Source organism: Chanos chanos, chromosome 1 (genome assembly GCF_902362185.1).
Source record: "Chanos chanos chromosome 1, fChaCha1.1, whole genome shotgun sequence".
NCBI lineage: Eukaryota > Metazoa > Chordata > Actinopteri > Gonorynchiformes > Chanidae > Chanos > Chanos chanos.
In genome coordinates this window covers 54343794-54358793 of record NC_044495.1, presented here as the reverse complement: position 1 = coordinate 54358793, position 15000 = coordinate 54343794, and the positions used below count along the sequence as shown (strand labels likewise).

Below are 15000 nucleotides of genomic sequence, written 5' to 3'. Positions count from 1 at the left end.
TACAATCTGATAACGGCATAAAACTACACTGTTAAAATGGTGTTTTGAAATAATCATGTCAACTCAATAATAACTCAACTACGCCTATACTCAATGACAAAACGGTACAAATATGTTCAGAACCTTTAAAAAAAAAAGGATTTCTAACAGAACATCACGCACGTAAAGTCACTAGCAACGGATTGTTTTTAGTTCAGGTCGGCTTTCATCTGTCTTTTTTTTACTTTCATGCATAAATTAATCATAAAGCTCTAAGTCAAGGGTGTCAAAATCCAGGCCTGAAGGGCCATGGTCCTGCTGCTTTGTACAGTCTCTGATTGGCCGAAGAGCGTGCACACCTGTTTTCAAGGTGAAAATCAACAGGTAACTGAGAGGTGAAAACAAAAACCAGCAGGACCCCGGCCCTCCAGGACCAGATTTTGACATATGTGCTCTCATGCTGAACACAGGTTCACTGCTTTAAAATGGTGATTGAACTTTTGACCAGATTTACGACTGAGATGTACAGATATCCGAGCTCGACACGTTCCAGCCAATCACACACGAGTATTTTCCATCGTCTCTTTATATTATAAATAAATTTTATTCAGTTGCAGCCCATTTGCGGTTTAGCAATCACATGCGAACATATCGCTGTTTCGTACACCACAAACACCAGAGACACACCAGCACACCAAACACACAAGAGACTTGCCAATACACCACACACACACACACACACATCAGAGACACACCAGCACACCAAATACACAAGAGACTCACCAATACACCACACACATCAGTAAAGAAACATCCATTAAAAAAAAGAGTTTAGCTATGGCACTCCGATGAAAGAGCTTCAAAATCCTTTAAAATGAAAAAAAAAAAAAGACTACGTTTCCCATCATTCATATGAGATGTATTTATGACCTGCTCAGCAGGTCATGTGGGTGTCGTCCGCCCCAAAAGGACAGAACTGCACTGGTTTCTCCAGTCCATCCTACACCTGGAGCACAGCCTGTGCTGAAGAGCTGGTTAATCAGGCTGGAGGACACTGAACACTAACCTTACTGAACGCTATCACACTACGGTTCCTGTCACAGAGAGAGAGATATCACTTAAGAAACATCCTCCTATACTCCAGCTATAAACAGACACACACACACACACACACACACAAACACACACACACACACAGTCACATACATGCACTGTTTTTGGCATCTTCTAATAAAAATGCAGAAATGATTTGGTCATATTCATCAGTCTGCCTATACTCAGAATAGAGGCCTTTATGCCTTTTCATGTATCAGTCTATAATTAAATTACTCCTACTCTATCAGTATTCCCATCAGCTTACATGTAGGAATTCAATGGTCTGTTGTTTAAAAAGATAACTAAATTCAATCACAACTGATATCTTTCTTTCAAAGGCAAGCATTTGTATGTCTATCCTAACGGTGAGGGCAGTATTGGGTAACATTATCTGAGAGAGGTTTGACAGTACTGAATGGCCTCGCAATAGGGAATGTGGATCGAGTCTTTTTGATGCCGCCAGACTCAGACAGCCTTCATTCTCCTTATCAGGCTTACCCATAATCTCTGCCATACATGTGACTAAAGGGTCCGGGATGGAATGCTGTGTGTGCATGTGTGTGTGTGTGTGTGTGTGTGTGTGTGTGTGTGTGTGTGTGTCACGTGAACCGTAGTGAAATTTTTCCAGGTCAGTGGAGTGGTTGGTGACAAAGCTAACCAGAACTTGTATGTCCCATAAGCTTCCCACATATCTGCACTCTGGTCGTATCAGGACCTTCCAACATTCCCACTCCATTCACTTCAGGGTGCGTTACCACAGAAACCTCTGGAACTAACTGTCCCCACGAGATGTCTAACGCCCCTTTTCCTGTCACTGCTTTAAACCGCTTTTACCCACAAAACCACAAATGACCCAATATACACATTTATATTGGAGCCATTGTTCAAAGGCCTTCAAATCATTTTAACAAAGGAAAGATGTTTGAACTTAGGGTAAAAGATGGAATGGAATGATTGAGAGAATGGTACACTGTCTTTTTCAAAAATGTCTGTGTCTGTGTCATTCTGTAGTTAATAATGTTACATAAAAGCACTTAGCTGATCACTCAAAAATAATAACCTCTCTCTCTCTCTCTCTCTCTCTCACACACACACTCTCTCTCTCTCTCTCTCTCTCTCTCTCTCTGCATGTAGGCTATCTATGCACTGACAATGGCAATTTAGGGATTAAGATTTCCCATCGACCATGCTAGATGAGGACAAATGATGTTGAGAATTTTTTTTGTCTGCCCAAAACATTCATGCAGTAAAGTGTCTCTGGTGAAATAGAGTGGCCTTTATTTAGAATGACACCACGAGCAAAAGGGTGACCCTTAAATTGCGCCAGGGTGGAGGAGTGAAGCTAAAATGAAAAGAAAGGGGTTTTTTTTTCCTTCAGAGGAACATTAAAACATAAAACATGTCATTTCAGCCAAAGCAGCAGCCAGACGGTAGTTAAGCAACTGCCTATTGAGCAGTGGACTGAAACCATTTATAGCTAACGCAGGATGAAAAAAGGAGGGAGAAAAAGAGGGAGTTAGAGAAAGAATGAGAGAGAGCAAGAGAGAGAGAGGGAGAGAGCAAGAGAGAGAGAGAGAGAGAGAGAGAGAGAGAGAGAGAGAGAGAGAGAGAGAGAGAGAGAGAAAGACCAAACTGACATGAGATTATTTTTTCAACTAAAGTCATCAAAGCTTGAAAAACACATATATCTTGTTACATGGCTACTTCTTTTTAAGTGCATAATGATGCTTTCCAAAGGTTTAAAACATTCGGAGATTTCACCACCAGTAAATAATCTCTGAGCCAGTCAGAGCTAGAAGAACAGGACCTCTTGTACAATGGTCACCATGACCATAGATATGGCAAATAAAGCATTGATATTACTATTTTTTAGAAAACCCTGATGTTTTGTCTGTGAATGGCTTGTTAGTGAAAACCACATTGTAAGAGTCAATTTTCATGATCAACACAGGAACGGGCATTGAGGATGGGGTCAAAGCATGTTTAGGTATGATGCATAGATGGGTCTCTTTCAAAAACTAGCCCCAGATGGGACGGCTGATACGTCCATGGTCCAACCTTGTGACCTTGAGTTTGGTGAACACGCTCAACTGGAGTGAATCGTGACTGCAACCAGAGTTTGACACAACACTTCTTAGGAAATGCGGTTGAGTGCAGCCAGTTTCTCACTGAGGTGACACCTGCTATCTGTGCCTGATTACAACACGTCATGATTACGGTCTTGCGTGGTTTTTTTGCGCAATATAAACGTCTCTGCGCAATTTCTCATTGAACAGGCGATAGGGAAGCTTACTAAGTTTCTATGAGTTTTTGCGGTTGGTTTGAAAGGATCAGTCATCCTTTGAACGAATCAGTCATCCGGGATGTATTCATTTTCACGTGGATTTAATTAGTACAACTTCTCACTCTATGCGATTTAAAATGGCTTTTCCAACTAAATAAAACATAGCCAAGACGGAAATTTCCAAATGCCTTTCACGAAAAGCGAATACGTGGAATGTGAAATATTTGCTCAGTGAGCCGGCGAGTTTCTGAAAGCGGTCATTCATTTTTCCAGAGCTTAACACGCAAGACACCCCTCACAGTATCCAGTCACTTTTCTCCACTCGACATGTCATTCTCCCCACTCTGACCACGCAAGTTTTAAGAATGACATGATATAGTATGAACATGCAATGTTACTAAAACATTACATGTAACCTTCTGGTTTCAACTATTAATAAAACATTAACACGCACTTATACTCAACAGTGATGTCACAAACCACACAAGGTATTTTCAGGAAGGTACTCACCTGCTAGAATCGCCTTTCCTGGGTGTGTTAATTTTGCTTTTCCAGCCGGTGCTGCTGCAGCTATACAGCGAGGTCTATGGAAAGGGCCGATACATCTGGCGTTATCAGACATTTTTTTTTTGGTTGAACAGTAAAATTAGTTTAATTTGAGAACAACAGATGAGCGACCAGGCAAGTTCGCTTCAGTACAGGTTACTTTACTAGTTGTGCAGCAACGTGTAGAGCGAGCGTGTGCACAGCTGAAGTTAAAGGATGATCCGTTTATATACAGCTACTTTCTCATTGAGAACAGAGAGTCATCGGTCCAGCCTCCGGGAGGCACGGCGGATGATCAGGCTGTTGACAGGCGAGACTAGTCCAGCCTATCGCACCAAAGACAACGCTTAAGTCTCGATCTTCCAGTTCCTCCCCCCTTTCGGATACAGGGCGGGGCGCTTTCGCTGCTTTTTCTTTCTTTCTCTTTCGCCTCCCTCGCTCTACTCTGCTCTCTCCCTTAGCAAGCGTCACATCCTTGTTGTGTGAAACTCGTTTTAAGGTGGAACGGTCTCGTCCGCCTGACGACAAAAAATACGAGATCGACTGATAGCAGCCATCACTTTCAATGTTAATTTAGATAACTGTTTTAAAGATAGGAGCGGGCGTTGTGTTACTATAGAAAAGTAACGGGGAAAAGGCGCAGGTCATGTGCAACAATGAGAAGAGAGTAGTCTGCGTTTTTTATGAGGCTCGCGGATCCATGACAGTTATATTGAAAATGTCTTCTATAGAAACTCTGTAGAGGTGAAGAACATTGTCCCCCAGTCATTTTTATTGTGTTTTCTTTTCAGACTATCAGTGGTATCGTTTTGGTCTCATTTCAAACAGTTTCGCGGGCAGATCTACAGATCTTATTATCAGATTAACAGGAAACTTCTAGAAGATGTGTGATGATAGGTTTCATTAAAATAGCATATTGCTGGAGATGAGAAACTGCAGACTTATTCCTTTTCACTACAAAAAAAAACTTTCAACCGTTTCACGTCATCTGACGTAAAACTGCATTTATATCCCAACAGAATGCGTGAGCGTAGCCTATATAGTATAAACGGTTAATTCTTAATAGATTGCTTATACAGTTAGACTACATAATGTGTAAAGAAATGAGTACTTTTCCCCGGTTGTTTATAAACTACCTTTTTAGGTTGGAGTTTATTATCCATTAATAACATGTAATGTATAACGTAATTTGAGATGGAAATGCCTATTAAAGGAAGAGAAACCTAAATGTTTGCTCTGTCATAGCTTCAGCTAACAGCAAAACTGACCTAAGATTTCATTGGATGGTGCGTATGTATGCATGTGTTATGTATGTGTACTGTTATCGGGCAGCTATCAAACTCGGGCAGCGTCATGAAAAACAGAGATGGCGAGGATGACTAAATGCATGCATCGATCTTTTTTTTTAACGTCACATAGAAGACTAAGTGGCTTAATAATCAAAGACACCGGTTTGTGTATGTAACTTTTATTTTCGTGAGCGAGTGTATGACTTTCATAGGCTGGGAGATGTCACACACTCGATAAACCACACAAACCCAAACCTGCACTGCCTTATCACCGCATCCTAGCAACTGCTGCAAGGAGAGCTTCAGTTTTTTGTTTTTGTTTGTTTGTTTGTTTTTTATTTTACATTTTTCTTAAAAAAAAAAAAAAGACAAACGAAAAGTTTATTAAGACTACAACATTAAAACCTATAGACAGCATTTTATGGCTTAAAATAATACTGAGCTCAATTCAATCAGGAATAGCAACAAAATATTGTCATAAATTATAATTGATTGCCATTAGGACCTGGTAAAGAGATATATTTGCTTTATATTATAATTTTTATTCTCTGTGTAATGTGGTTTTAAGTACAGTGTTAGTGAATGTTAAGCTTACTAACTTGAGAACTGCTGAATTGTGCTCAAACTTTCATTGCCTGCCAGTCACAATTTTGCAGCAGATGCAGACACACTGATGTTGTGTGTTTGTCAACAAACATTAGACGATAAGGTCCAGTACCTCTACACTGACGTAAGCGAATGCAATACAGTAGGACAAAAAACAGCAAACTGATAGGGAGGAAAAAAAAAAGACAGAAAGAAAGAAAAACTGCGTAAACATTTCCACAGAGGACTGGTTTGTCGTCACGTCTCTCCAGGGGAGGGGGGGTTGTCGTTCGTTCGTACCTGCCGTTCTTCAGTGCTCACAGAGTCCGTATGAAGCTGATTAAACCTGCCACTCTGAGACGGCAACGGTGAACCAGTGAATCAGCGAGCGTTAAATGAAGCAGATATTAAACAGAAACCTAACTGCACTGATATGTTTCTGGTGCTGTCTGTTAGGCTTTATAGTGTTTTCAGGTTTTCTCTTCTCCCCTCCTCTCCTCTCCTCTCCTCTCCTCTCCTCTCCTCTCCTCTCCTCTCCTCTCCTCTCCTCTCCTCTCCCTTCCTCTCCTCTCCTCTCTTCTCCCTTCCTCTCCGAACATTCTTTCCATTTCATCCACACTGATTTCCTGCTCTACTAAAATAATGGTGTACTAAGCTACTGAATGTGCCAGCGAATGTTGTTCATTCAGAGTGATGAGTACCGAAGCAGTCTCTAGTGTTTGTTTGTTTGTTTGTTTGTTTGCAGAGAGACAGTAGCTGTCATGCTGGGCAGAGTGGAGGGCTAAGCTTCTGTCTCCAAGGCATGTTTCAGGGGGTCTTAAGCAGGGACAAAGGGGCGTTGATAAGGGGTCGTTTTGAGGGCTGGGCTGGGGGGTTGGGGGGTGTGGGGGCGTGGTCAAGGCTGTATGTTGAACCCGTAAACGGGCGGGGCGAATCCTGGAGCAGTGTAACCGTAACCTGGGTAAGCAGCCTGAGGCACAACTGGAGCCTGAGCAGCGGTCAGCATCAGCTGCTGACCTGCGGAGAGACAAGAACACAGACATGTCAGGAGCAAAAAAAAAAAAAAAACCCACTCGGTAACATTCTCAGTGGGTGTAACATTTTTTTTTTTAAACTGAAACGATCTTGATGGTTCAAACTTTAGCTTTCTCTAGATAGTCAATATTTCATCGTGACTGCAGTTTGGAAAGCTCAGTGCTGTGGGGAAAGCTGTATACTAGGAGAGGGAGTCGGTCTGTGAGTGGAGGAGAAACCAGAAAAGGAGCTATAGGATGGAGAAGGGATGGAGGTGGGGGAGGGGTGTACTGGTTTCAGGGCACTATACAGCGTACCATAAACCACTGAGGGAGTTTCAGTCACTTCAGCCTCAGTCTCTCTCTGTTTTTCTGCCTCCTCCAGTTTGTCCACCTGAGAGAAAGAGAAGAAGAGAGAGAGGGGGAGGGAGAGAGACAGAGGGAGAGAGAGAGAAGAAGAGAGAGAGAGAGAGAAGACCAGTCAAAATATGGGATATAGTGCCTTGCTAGAATAAGAGTATGTACCAAAGAGCGTTCAGGTTCTGAATTCATGCCACACCTTGTCCCTGTCATCTGATCAGACCATGAGACAGTCAAAACACTGCCTCAATAGAGAAGTCTGTATTTGTTCAATATAACTGAAGCATGACAAAAGAACATTCAGTTTCTTTTGATTTTTTTTTCTTTTATTCTTCTTCTGTAAATTTTGGCATAAGCTTCTATCAGCTTCGTCTCAGACACAAACATGGAAATGTTTGCTCTCCAGCAGAAATATTATAATTCTGATGCAGCATTTAAATAATAGGGTATACATATTTTATCCTGTGAATTCACGCACAAACACACAAACACCTTTAGTGCTATGGCTGTCTACATTGGGAGCATATTAGCTTTGTGCTCAGAGTGTGGTGTCATGCAACAAGGTGAGTGTGTTTATGAGGTATCTACAGCAGGCGAGCAGACATCCTCTGTGCTTCACAGTCCTAAAGATTACTACTATATTAGTGACAGATTTCATCACAACACAGTCAAAACACAGTGTGCACAAATGCTTCACACAAAACACGTGACGTTTCTGCCAGACATTACCATATTGTCTTTATTTTATTTTACTCATTTAATCATACGGCCAGGCTGTCTTACATGTAATTAAACCATAGTTCTGAGTGGTGAGAATAAGTTATCCACCCTCTGGGCGGACCTGTCCTAGGGGGACGTTGTCAGCAGGTACATTTTGGTATGTTGCCATCTTGTGGACAAAATGGGAACTGAATACTCTAAAAGAGAGTCCTGGCTCCTTGAGCTCGTAAAATCTAAGAATGAGAGAGCAGATAAAAACCAAACTGAAAGAACAAGGTCACGTTTGTCCCCAATAGTGACAGAGTGTTTTTAACCTCTTTTCAGTCGATCATTTCTGACACTATGTGTTTTTCAGATACAGGCCTGGATATTTTACCTACCATGCATCCCCACATGCATACATACACACTCACGCACAAATACACACACACACACACACACACCTGCCCTGTATGATGTGTTACAGAGACAGAACAATGCATAACAGGTGATCAGACAGACTACAGTAAGCCCTGTTAGGATGGGGGGGCACAAGGTTGGTTAGTGCATTTTCTACATGCTATACTACTCCTACAGAGAGAGAGAGAGAGAGAGAGAGAAATGAAAAAGGGGACCAGAGACCTTCATCCGATCCGCTAACCCATCCACCTGCAGGGGAGGTGAGAACGGTTGTGAGACGTCACGCATTTATAATAAGAAGAGATCAGAGTGATCAGAGACATACGGTTTGATACTGAGATAACACAGGGCCAAATAAACCTATTTTATTTTACTTTCAGGAGGGACTCTTTAAGCTCGTGCCTGTCAATCAAAATTATGTCAAGGAGTCGGGTTTAGGAAAACCCCAAGATAGGAGCTGCCCATTCAGAGAGGATTTCTTAAAACGCTACCTGTGCCTATCCCAAAATCAAAAAAGGCCCAAAATCAAAAGCCCTCTAAATTTTCACCCTCAGCATCTTTTCCTGACACAGCTAATGCCTCTGTATCTCTTACCCTTATATCTACAATCCAAACCTTTATCTGCTAGCCCACCTATAAACTGAACAATAACACTTTCTCCACAGCTCCTTGCTTTTAAACCATCAACAACTCCCATGCCCCGCCCCTAACCTTTTCTCTGCCTGAGTGTGTTTGAGTGGGTAACTATGGTAACGCACCTTGGTGAGGTACTCTCTCATGACCTGGATGAAGTAGGGCATGGCAAAGTCCAGCAGGTTGTGTTTCCAGGCCAGCTCGAGGACCACGTCGGGGGCCAAAAGGTCGTAGGAGGAGAAGAGACAGGCGGCGAAGCATTCCTGTCGGCCCTCCTCCAGAAACCAGCGCAGCAGGTCCTGAGCCTGCTCTGAATCCTGCGACTCAGCAGCGTACTGCATCGCATCCTGAACACGGCGGGAAGACAACGGTCACCGCCCCGCACGCACACTCACACACTCTCTGTGCTGAGCTTTCAGATGACACCAGTGTAATTACTTAAACTGGGGAAAGGCCAGTTGGCCAGTTTTATGCTTCGACTGTTAGCAAGGGATGTGTTCTCTAAGTTACTATTAACTGTTTAATAACTGTACAAAAAAGAATGAAAAGAAACACATTAGCCTGCATGTAGAATTTCAGTGTTGTTTCGTGTGGCAGTCAGCATTATGTGGAGCAGAAGAGACACAGTCATTAAACACAGAACCTTCCGGTAAAAAAGGGTCTGTGACAGTTACTGAAGCTATAAGTATTTTAATGAAGTCCCATAGCAGCTGTGAAGAGTGTTGAGGACTGAAAAATATTAATGGTGTTGGGCACTAGTGTAGAGTTGAGAGCTGTCCTGAAAAAGGTGGTTTGTTGGCAGAAGACATCGAGAGCAGGGCTTGAGCAGTTTTCATGGACATCTCCATACATTTCCAGTGCATGAAAAATGGCACGAAGTCTAACATTATCGGCGATGAGCAGGTCTTAAAATAGTCTCTGTTTGTATCTCTATGTGTATCTCTGAATGTATCTATGTAAGTATCTCTGTGTGTATCCTGGCCCTCCATTAGCTCCACCTCATAGAGCTTGTCTCTCTTGTAGAACTGTACCTTATAGAGCTTGTCTCTCTTGCAGAGCTGTACCTTATAGAGCTTGTCTTTCTTGCAGAGCTGTACCTTATAGAGCTTGTCTCTCTTGCAGAGCGGTACCTTATAGAGCTTGTCTCTCTTGTAGACCTATACCTTATAGAGCTTGTCTCTCTTGTAGAGCTGTACCTTATAGAGCTTGTCTCTCTTGTAGAGCGGTACCTTATAGAGCTTATCTCTCTTGCAGAGCTGTACCTTATAGAGCTTGTCTCTCTTGTAGACCTATACCTTATAGAGCTTGTCTCTCTTTAGAGCTGTACCTTATAGAGCTTGTCTCTCTTGTAGAGCTGTACCTTATAGAGCTTGTCTCTCTTGTAGAGCTGTACCTTATAGAGCTTGTCTCTCTTTAGAGCTGTACCTTATAGAGCTTGTCTTTCTTTAGAGCTGTACCTTATAGAGCTTGTCTCTCTTGTAGAGTTTTACCTTATAGAGCTTGTCTCTCTCGTAGAGCTGTACCTTATAGAGCTTGTCTCTCTTGTAGAGCGGTACCTTACAGAGCTTATCTCACTTGTAGAGTTTTACCTTACAGAGCTTGTCTCTATTACAGAGCTGTATCTTATAGAGCTTGTCTGTCTTGTAGACCTGTACCTTATGGAGCTTGTCTCTCTTTAGAGCTGTATCTTATAGAGCTTGTCTCTCTTGTAGAGCGGTACCTTATAGAGCTTGTCTCTCTTTAGAGCTGTACCTTATAGAGCTTGTCTCTCTTGCAGAACGGTACCTTATAGAGCTTGTCTCTCTTTAGAGCTGTACCTTATAGAGCTTGTCTCTCTTGCAGAGCTGTATCTTATAGAGCTTGTCTGTCTTGTAGACCTGTACCTTATGGAGCTTGTCTCTCTTTAGAGCTGTATCTTATAGAGCTTGTCTCTCTTGTAGAGCGGTACCTTATAGAGCTTGTCTCTCTTTAGAGCTGTACCTTATAGAGCTTGTCTCTCTTGCAGAACGGTACCTTATAGAGCTTGTCTCTCTTTAGAGCTGTACCTTATAGAGCTTGTCTCTCTTGCAGAGCTGTACCTTATAGTGCTTGTCTCTCTTGTAGAGCGGTACCTTATAGAGCTTGTCTTTCTTGCAGAGCTGTATCTTATAGAGCTTGTCTCTCTTGTAGAGCTGTATCTTATAGAGCTTGTCTCTCTTGTAGAGCGGTACCTTATAGAGCTTGTCTCTCTTTAGAGCTGTACCTTATAGAGCTTGTCTCTCTTGCAGAGCTGTACCTTATAGAACTTGTCTCTCTTGTAGAGCGGTACCTTAGAGAGCTTGTCTTTCTTGCAGAGCTGTATCTTATAGAGCTTGTCTCTCTTGTAGAGCTGTACCTTAGAGAGCTTGTCTCTCTTTAGAGCTGTACCTTATAGAGCTTGTCTTTCTTGCAGAGCTGTACCTTATAGAGCTTGTCTCTCTTGCAGAGCGGTACCTTACAGAGCTTGTCTCTCTTGTAGACCTATACCTTATAGAGCTTGTCTCTCTTGTAGAGCTGTATCTTATAGAGCTTGTCTCTCTTGTAGAGCGGTACCTTATAGAGCTTGTCTCTCTTGCAGAGCTGTACCTTATAGAGCTTGTCTCTCTTGCAGAGCGGTACCTTATAGAGCTTGTCTTTCTTGCAGAGCTGTATGCTCTGGGCCCAGCGCTGGTTGATCTTGTAGAGGTAGGCAGCTATACGCCGGAACTCTATCAGCTCATGCTGCTCCAGCCTCTGAGCCAGTTCAATGGAGTCAAAGTTATCATACGCATCTATAGAGGCACGCAGACCCTGTCGAGAAGGCACAGAGAATAAAAATGTTTAGGGTTGGAAAATGCTCAAAGCGTTCTGTCACTTCAGTTTCTCTCACTGTTCTCTGTGCGTGTGTGTGTACCTGGTAGTCCTCTTCTTCTGTTAGGAGGTTATTTAAGGCCTCATTGACAGCTTTGTTGTTGTGACTCTGCACTGACCTTAGATATGGCTTCACCAGCCTTAACTGATTCACCTGCAAGGAAAATTCACACATGCTATCAGAGTGGTTAATGATTGTGTGACGTGTGTGAGAGAGAGAGAGAGAGAGAGAGAGAGAGAAAGAGAGAGAGACAGACAGAAAGAGAGAGGGAAGGGTGTGTCTGTCGGTGTTTATGAGAGAGACATGAAGGGCGAGAAAGAGAGATAAAGAGCAAGAGAGAGAGATTAAGAGAGAGCGCGAGTATGTGTGCGTGTGTGTGTGTGTGTGAGAGAGAGAGAGAGAGAGAGAGAGAGAGAGAGAAAGCGAAAGAGAGCAAGGTGTGTGTGTGAGAGAGAGAGAGAGAGATTAAGAGAGAGCGTGAGTGTGTGTATGTGTGTGTGTCTGAGAGAGAGGGGGAGAGAGAGAGAGAAAGTGAAAGAGTGTGAGGTGTGTGTGTGTGTGTCTCAGAGAGAGGGAGAGAGAGAGAGAGAGAAAGCGAGAGTGTGAGGTGTGTGTGTGTACCTTTGTAAAGAAGCTGACTGCTCTCGTGTGGTCAAGACGCGGGGCCAGCACTGTCAACAGGTCGTTGAGCAGAAGTGGTTTATATTCCAGGTAGAACTGCAGTGATTTATAACACAGCTCCACATTGGCCACCTGTGTGTGAGAGAGAAGGCTTACCTTAGTGATGACAGTTTTAACAAAGCAATCTCTGCACAGGATCTGCGTGACTTAGCTTTAAGAGTATCATGTGTGAACCAAATGTCCCCACAAGTATATAAATATCTCAAAAAAAAAAAAACGAATCAGGAGGAACATGATACTGGGAAAACTGGAAACCGTTTTCAAACAGCTATATGTCTGTTATTATTGGAACAAAAAGGGCCAAAATGTTTCTTTGTTATGGTTAAAGTTAGAGTCAGGTTACTCATCTTTAGTTACAGTGAAATGTAAGGATGTTGTGTGTATGTGTGCATATTACCTTGCTGATAATTTCTTTAAATGAGGCGTCTCTCCATGCGTCTGTGGGATGTGTAACCATGGTCATGATAGCATTGTCATATTCCTCATATTTATCATACAGGAATACAAGCTCCGCCCAAAGGTGGGCCTGCTCTGCTGCTCGAAGCACCTGACCAATCACAAGATAGCTGGGTTTAAGGACAACCAATAGAATGAACTGAGGTGCTGAACCTGATCTCAAACACACAAGGAGGGGATGTAACGTTAACACAGGGACAAGAGGTGGAGCAATACTGGTGGGGCAGATATGAATTTACTCTCTGGAGTGTTACCTTGGGGATATTGACTCTGGACCAGAAGAGCTCCAGGTGCTCCCGCATCTTCTGAGGTTTGTATTTGGAGTAGAGGATGGCGAGTTCAGTGAACATACCCATATGAGCACGTTCTAATCCCAGCGCTGCCTCTAACAGCACTATCAGCTCCTCAAAATACCCCTTATCCTATTACACACACACACACACACACACACACACACAGACACACACACACACACACACACACACACACACACACATAAAATATTATAAATCTACATATATTTAAACACACACAACCTGGTAAAAGAATGCAATATATAAATAAAATACAAAACTTTAAGCGTTTAAACTAAATGTGACAGAAGATGGTGTGAATGATACTGATGGTGCTGTGGAGGGTGCTACTGAGTCAATGATAAAAACATTAACGGTGCTGATGAAGGTACTGGAGAGGTAATGCTCTGAGGATATGTATGGCAAAGGGATGAAGCTTGATGACGGTGATGATGATGATGAAGAAGATGATGATGATGATGATGACGAAGGTGACTGTATACCTGATAGTAGCTGATGAGTTCCTCCAGCTCATCTGCGTGAATTACGATGTGTAAGCCGCACAGCTGTGCCAACCGGAACTCCTCCCCATCTACACAGGCAAAACACACCTGACACACACCCGCACGGACACACACACACACAGGGACACACATACACACGTACAGACACACACACACACACACAGAGAAAAATGAGATACTGTCAACCATCAAACAAACTAAACTCCAAAATTTTTGTCCAGTCAAATGACAGGACACTGCAGCTTCATCCAGAGTTGGCATAGAAGCGCAGGAGGTTTCGTCCAGTCACAAGTTAGGATAATAAGGCTGGGTAAGTCTGTGACCAATCACCTCTTTCCATGTGCGGGTGGAGTTGGCTTTGCGGGCACTGTCCACAGCAGCCTGGTACTCTCCCAAGTGAACCAGAGTGGATGCCAGACGGGCGAAGTTCGATACATTATTAAAAAGCAGCTTGGCAGCCTCATACATTCCATCCTCAAAACACCTATCTCCAACCTGTAATGACAGATAGAGGAATATTTCAACAGAGGATAATCAATTACTTTCCATTCATGTATTTACCTTATTATGTAGTCTGTATTACAGACACTAATCAGATGAAATTCATATGCAGGCCCTGAGGGGGCAATTTTCTGTCTTTATCTAAAATATTCAATGTGCTCCTGTTGATGTTGTACATGAAATATACATAATTACATAGATTGGGGTTGGGAGAAATCCACCGCAACAAGTCTTAATTGAATGTTAAATGCATCTTAATGGAAACACAGAGTGTGCCACACTGTGGTCACCAGGGGTACTGCAGCAGTTCACACAAAGACCAGCTCAGTTTCACTTGGTGGCAGATCTACTGACGGAACATTATGCATGTGTGTATAACCTCACAGGATAAACGGAGAATGTTCCGTTACATTCCATGTGTTGCGTGTACTACGTGTGTTGTAATATGTTACAAAGTGCTTATTAATTGTTAATACACCATCGGGAACCCAGACAGAATGCACTGGGTGATTGAGGGTGTGTGTACCTGCTGTATGTGAGCGCACTGGGTGACTGAGGGTGTGTGTACCTGCTGTATGTGAACGCACTAGGTGACTGAGGGTGTGTGTACCTGCTGTATGTGAACGCACTAGGTGACTGAGGGTGTGTGTACCTGCTGTATGTGAGCGCACTGGGTGATTGAGGGTGTGTGTACCTGCTGTATGTGAACGCACTGGGGTGACTGAGGGTGTGTGTACCTGCTGTATGTGAGCGTTGTTGGGGCCATTCACAAA

General features: G+C 43.0%; 2 protein-coding genes across 2 annotated transcripts in view; both read right to left on the bottom strand.

Moving 5' to 3' along the window:
- The window catches only part of LOC115814549 (tricarboxylate transport protein B, mitochondrial), a 19275-nt gene extending 15191 nt beyond the window's left edge, over positions 1 to 4084 (bottom strand). Inside the window, exon 1 of the mRNA XM_030777437.1 lies at positions 3869 to 4084. Coding sequence (XP_030633297.1) covers positions 3869 to 3980 — 112 coding nt within the window. The 5' untranslated portion in view covers positions 3981 to 4084. The remainder of the gene's footprint in view (positions 1 to 3868) is intronic.
- Positions 4085 to 6673: 2589 nt separating this feature from the next.
- Positions 6674 to 15000, bottom strand: part of cltcl1 (clathrin, heavy chain-like 1) — a 27614-nt gene continuing 19287 nt past the window's right edge. Inside the window, exons 23-34 of the mRNA XM_030768719.1 lie at positions 14965 to 15000; positions 14057 to 14221; positions 13706 to 13813; positions 13164 to 13331; positions 12851 to 13000; positions 12394 to 12525; positions 11815 to 11925; positions 11541 to 11711; positions 9029 to 9250; positions 8493 to 8519; positions 7110 to 7185; positions 6674 to 6795 (exon numbers count right to left, since the gene is read on the bottom strand). The exon at positions 14965 to 15000 is cut by the window's right edge and continues 122 nt beyond it. Coding sequence (XP_030624579.1) covers positions 6674 to 6795; positions 7110 to 7185; positions 8493 to 8519; positions 9029 to 9250; positions 11541 to 11711; positions 11815 to 11925; positions 12394 to 12525; positions 12851 to 13000; positions 13164 to 13331; positions 13706 to 13813; positions 14057 to 14221; positions 14965 to 15000 — 1488 coding nt within the window. The remainder of the gene's footprint in view (positions 6796 to 7109; positions 7186 to 8492; positions 8520 to 9028; positions 9251 to 11540; positions 11712 to 11814; positions 11926 to 12393; positions 12526 to 12850; positions 13001 to 13163; positions 13332 to 13705; positions 13814 to 14056; positions 14222 to 14964) is intronic.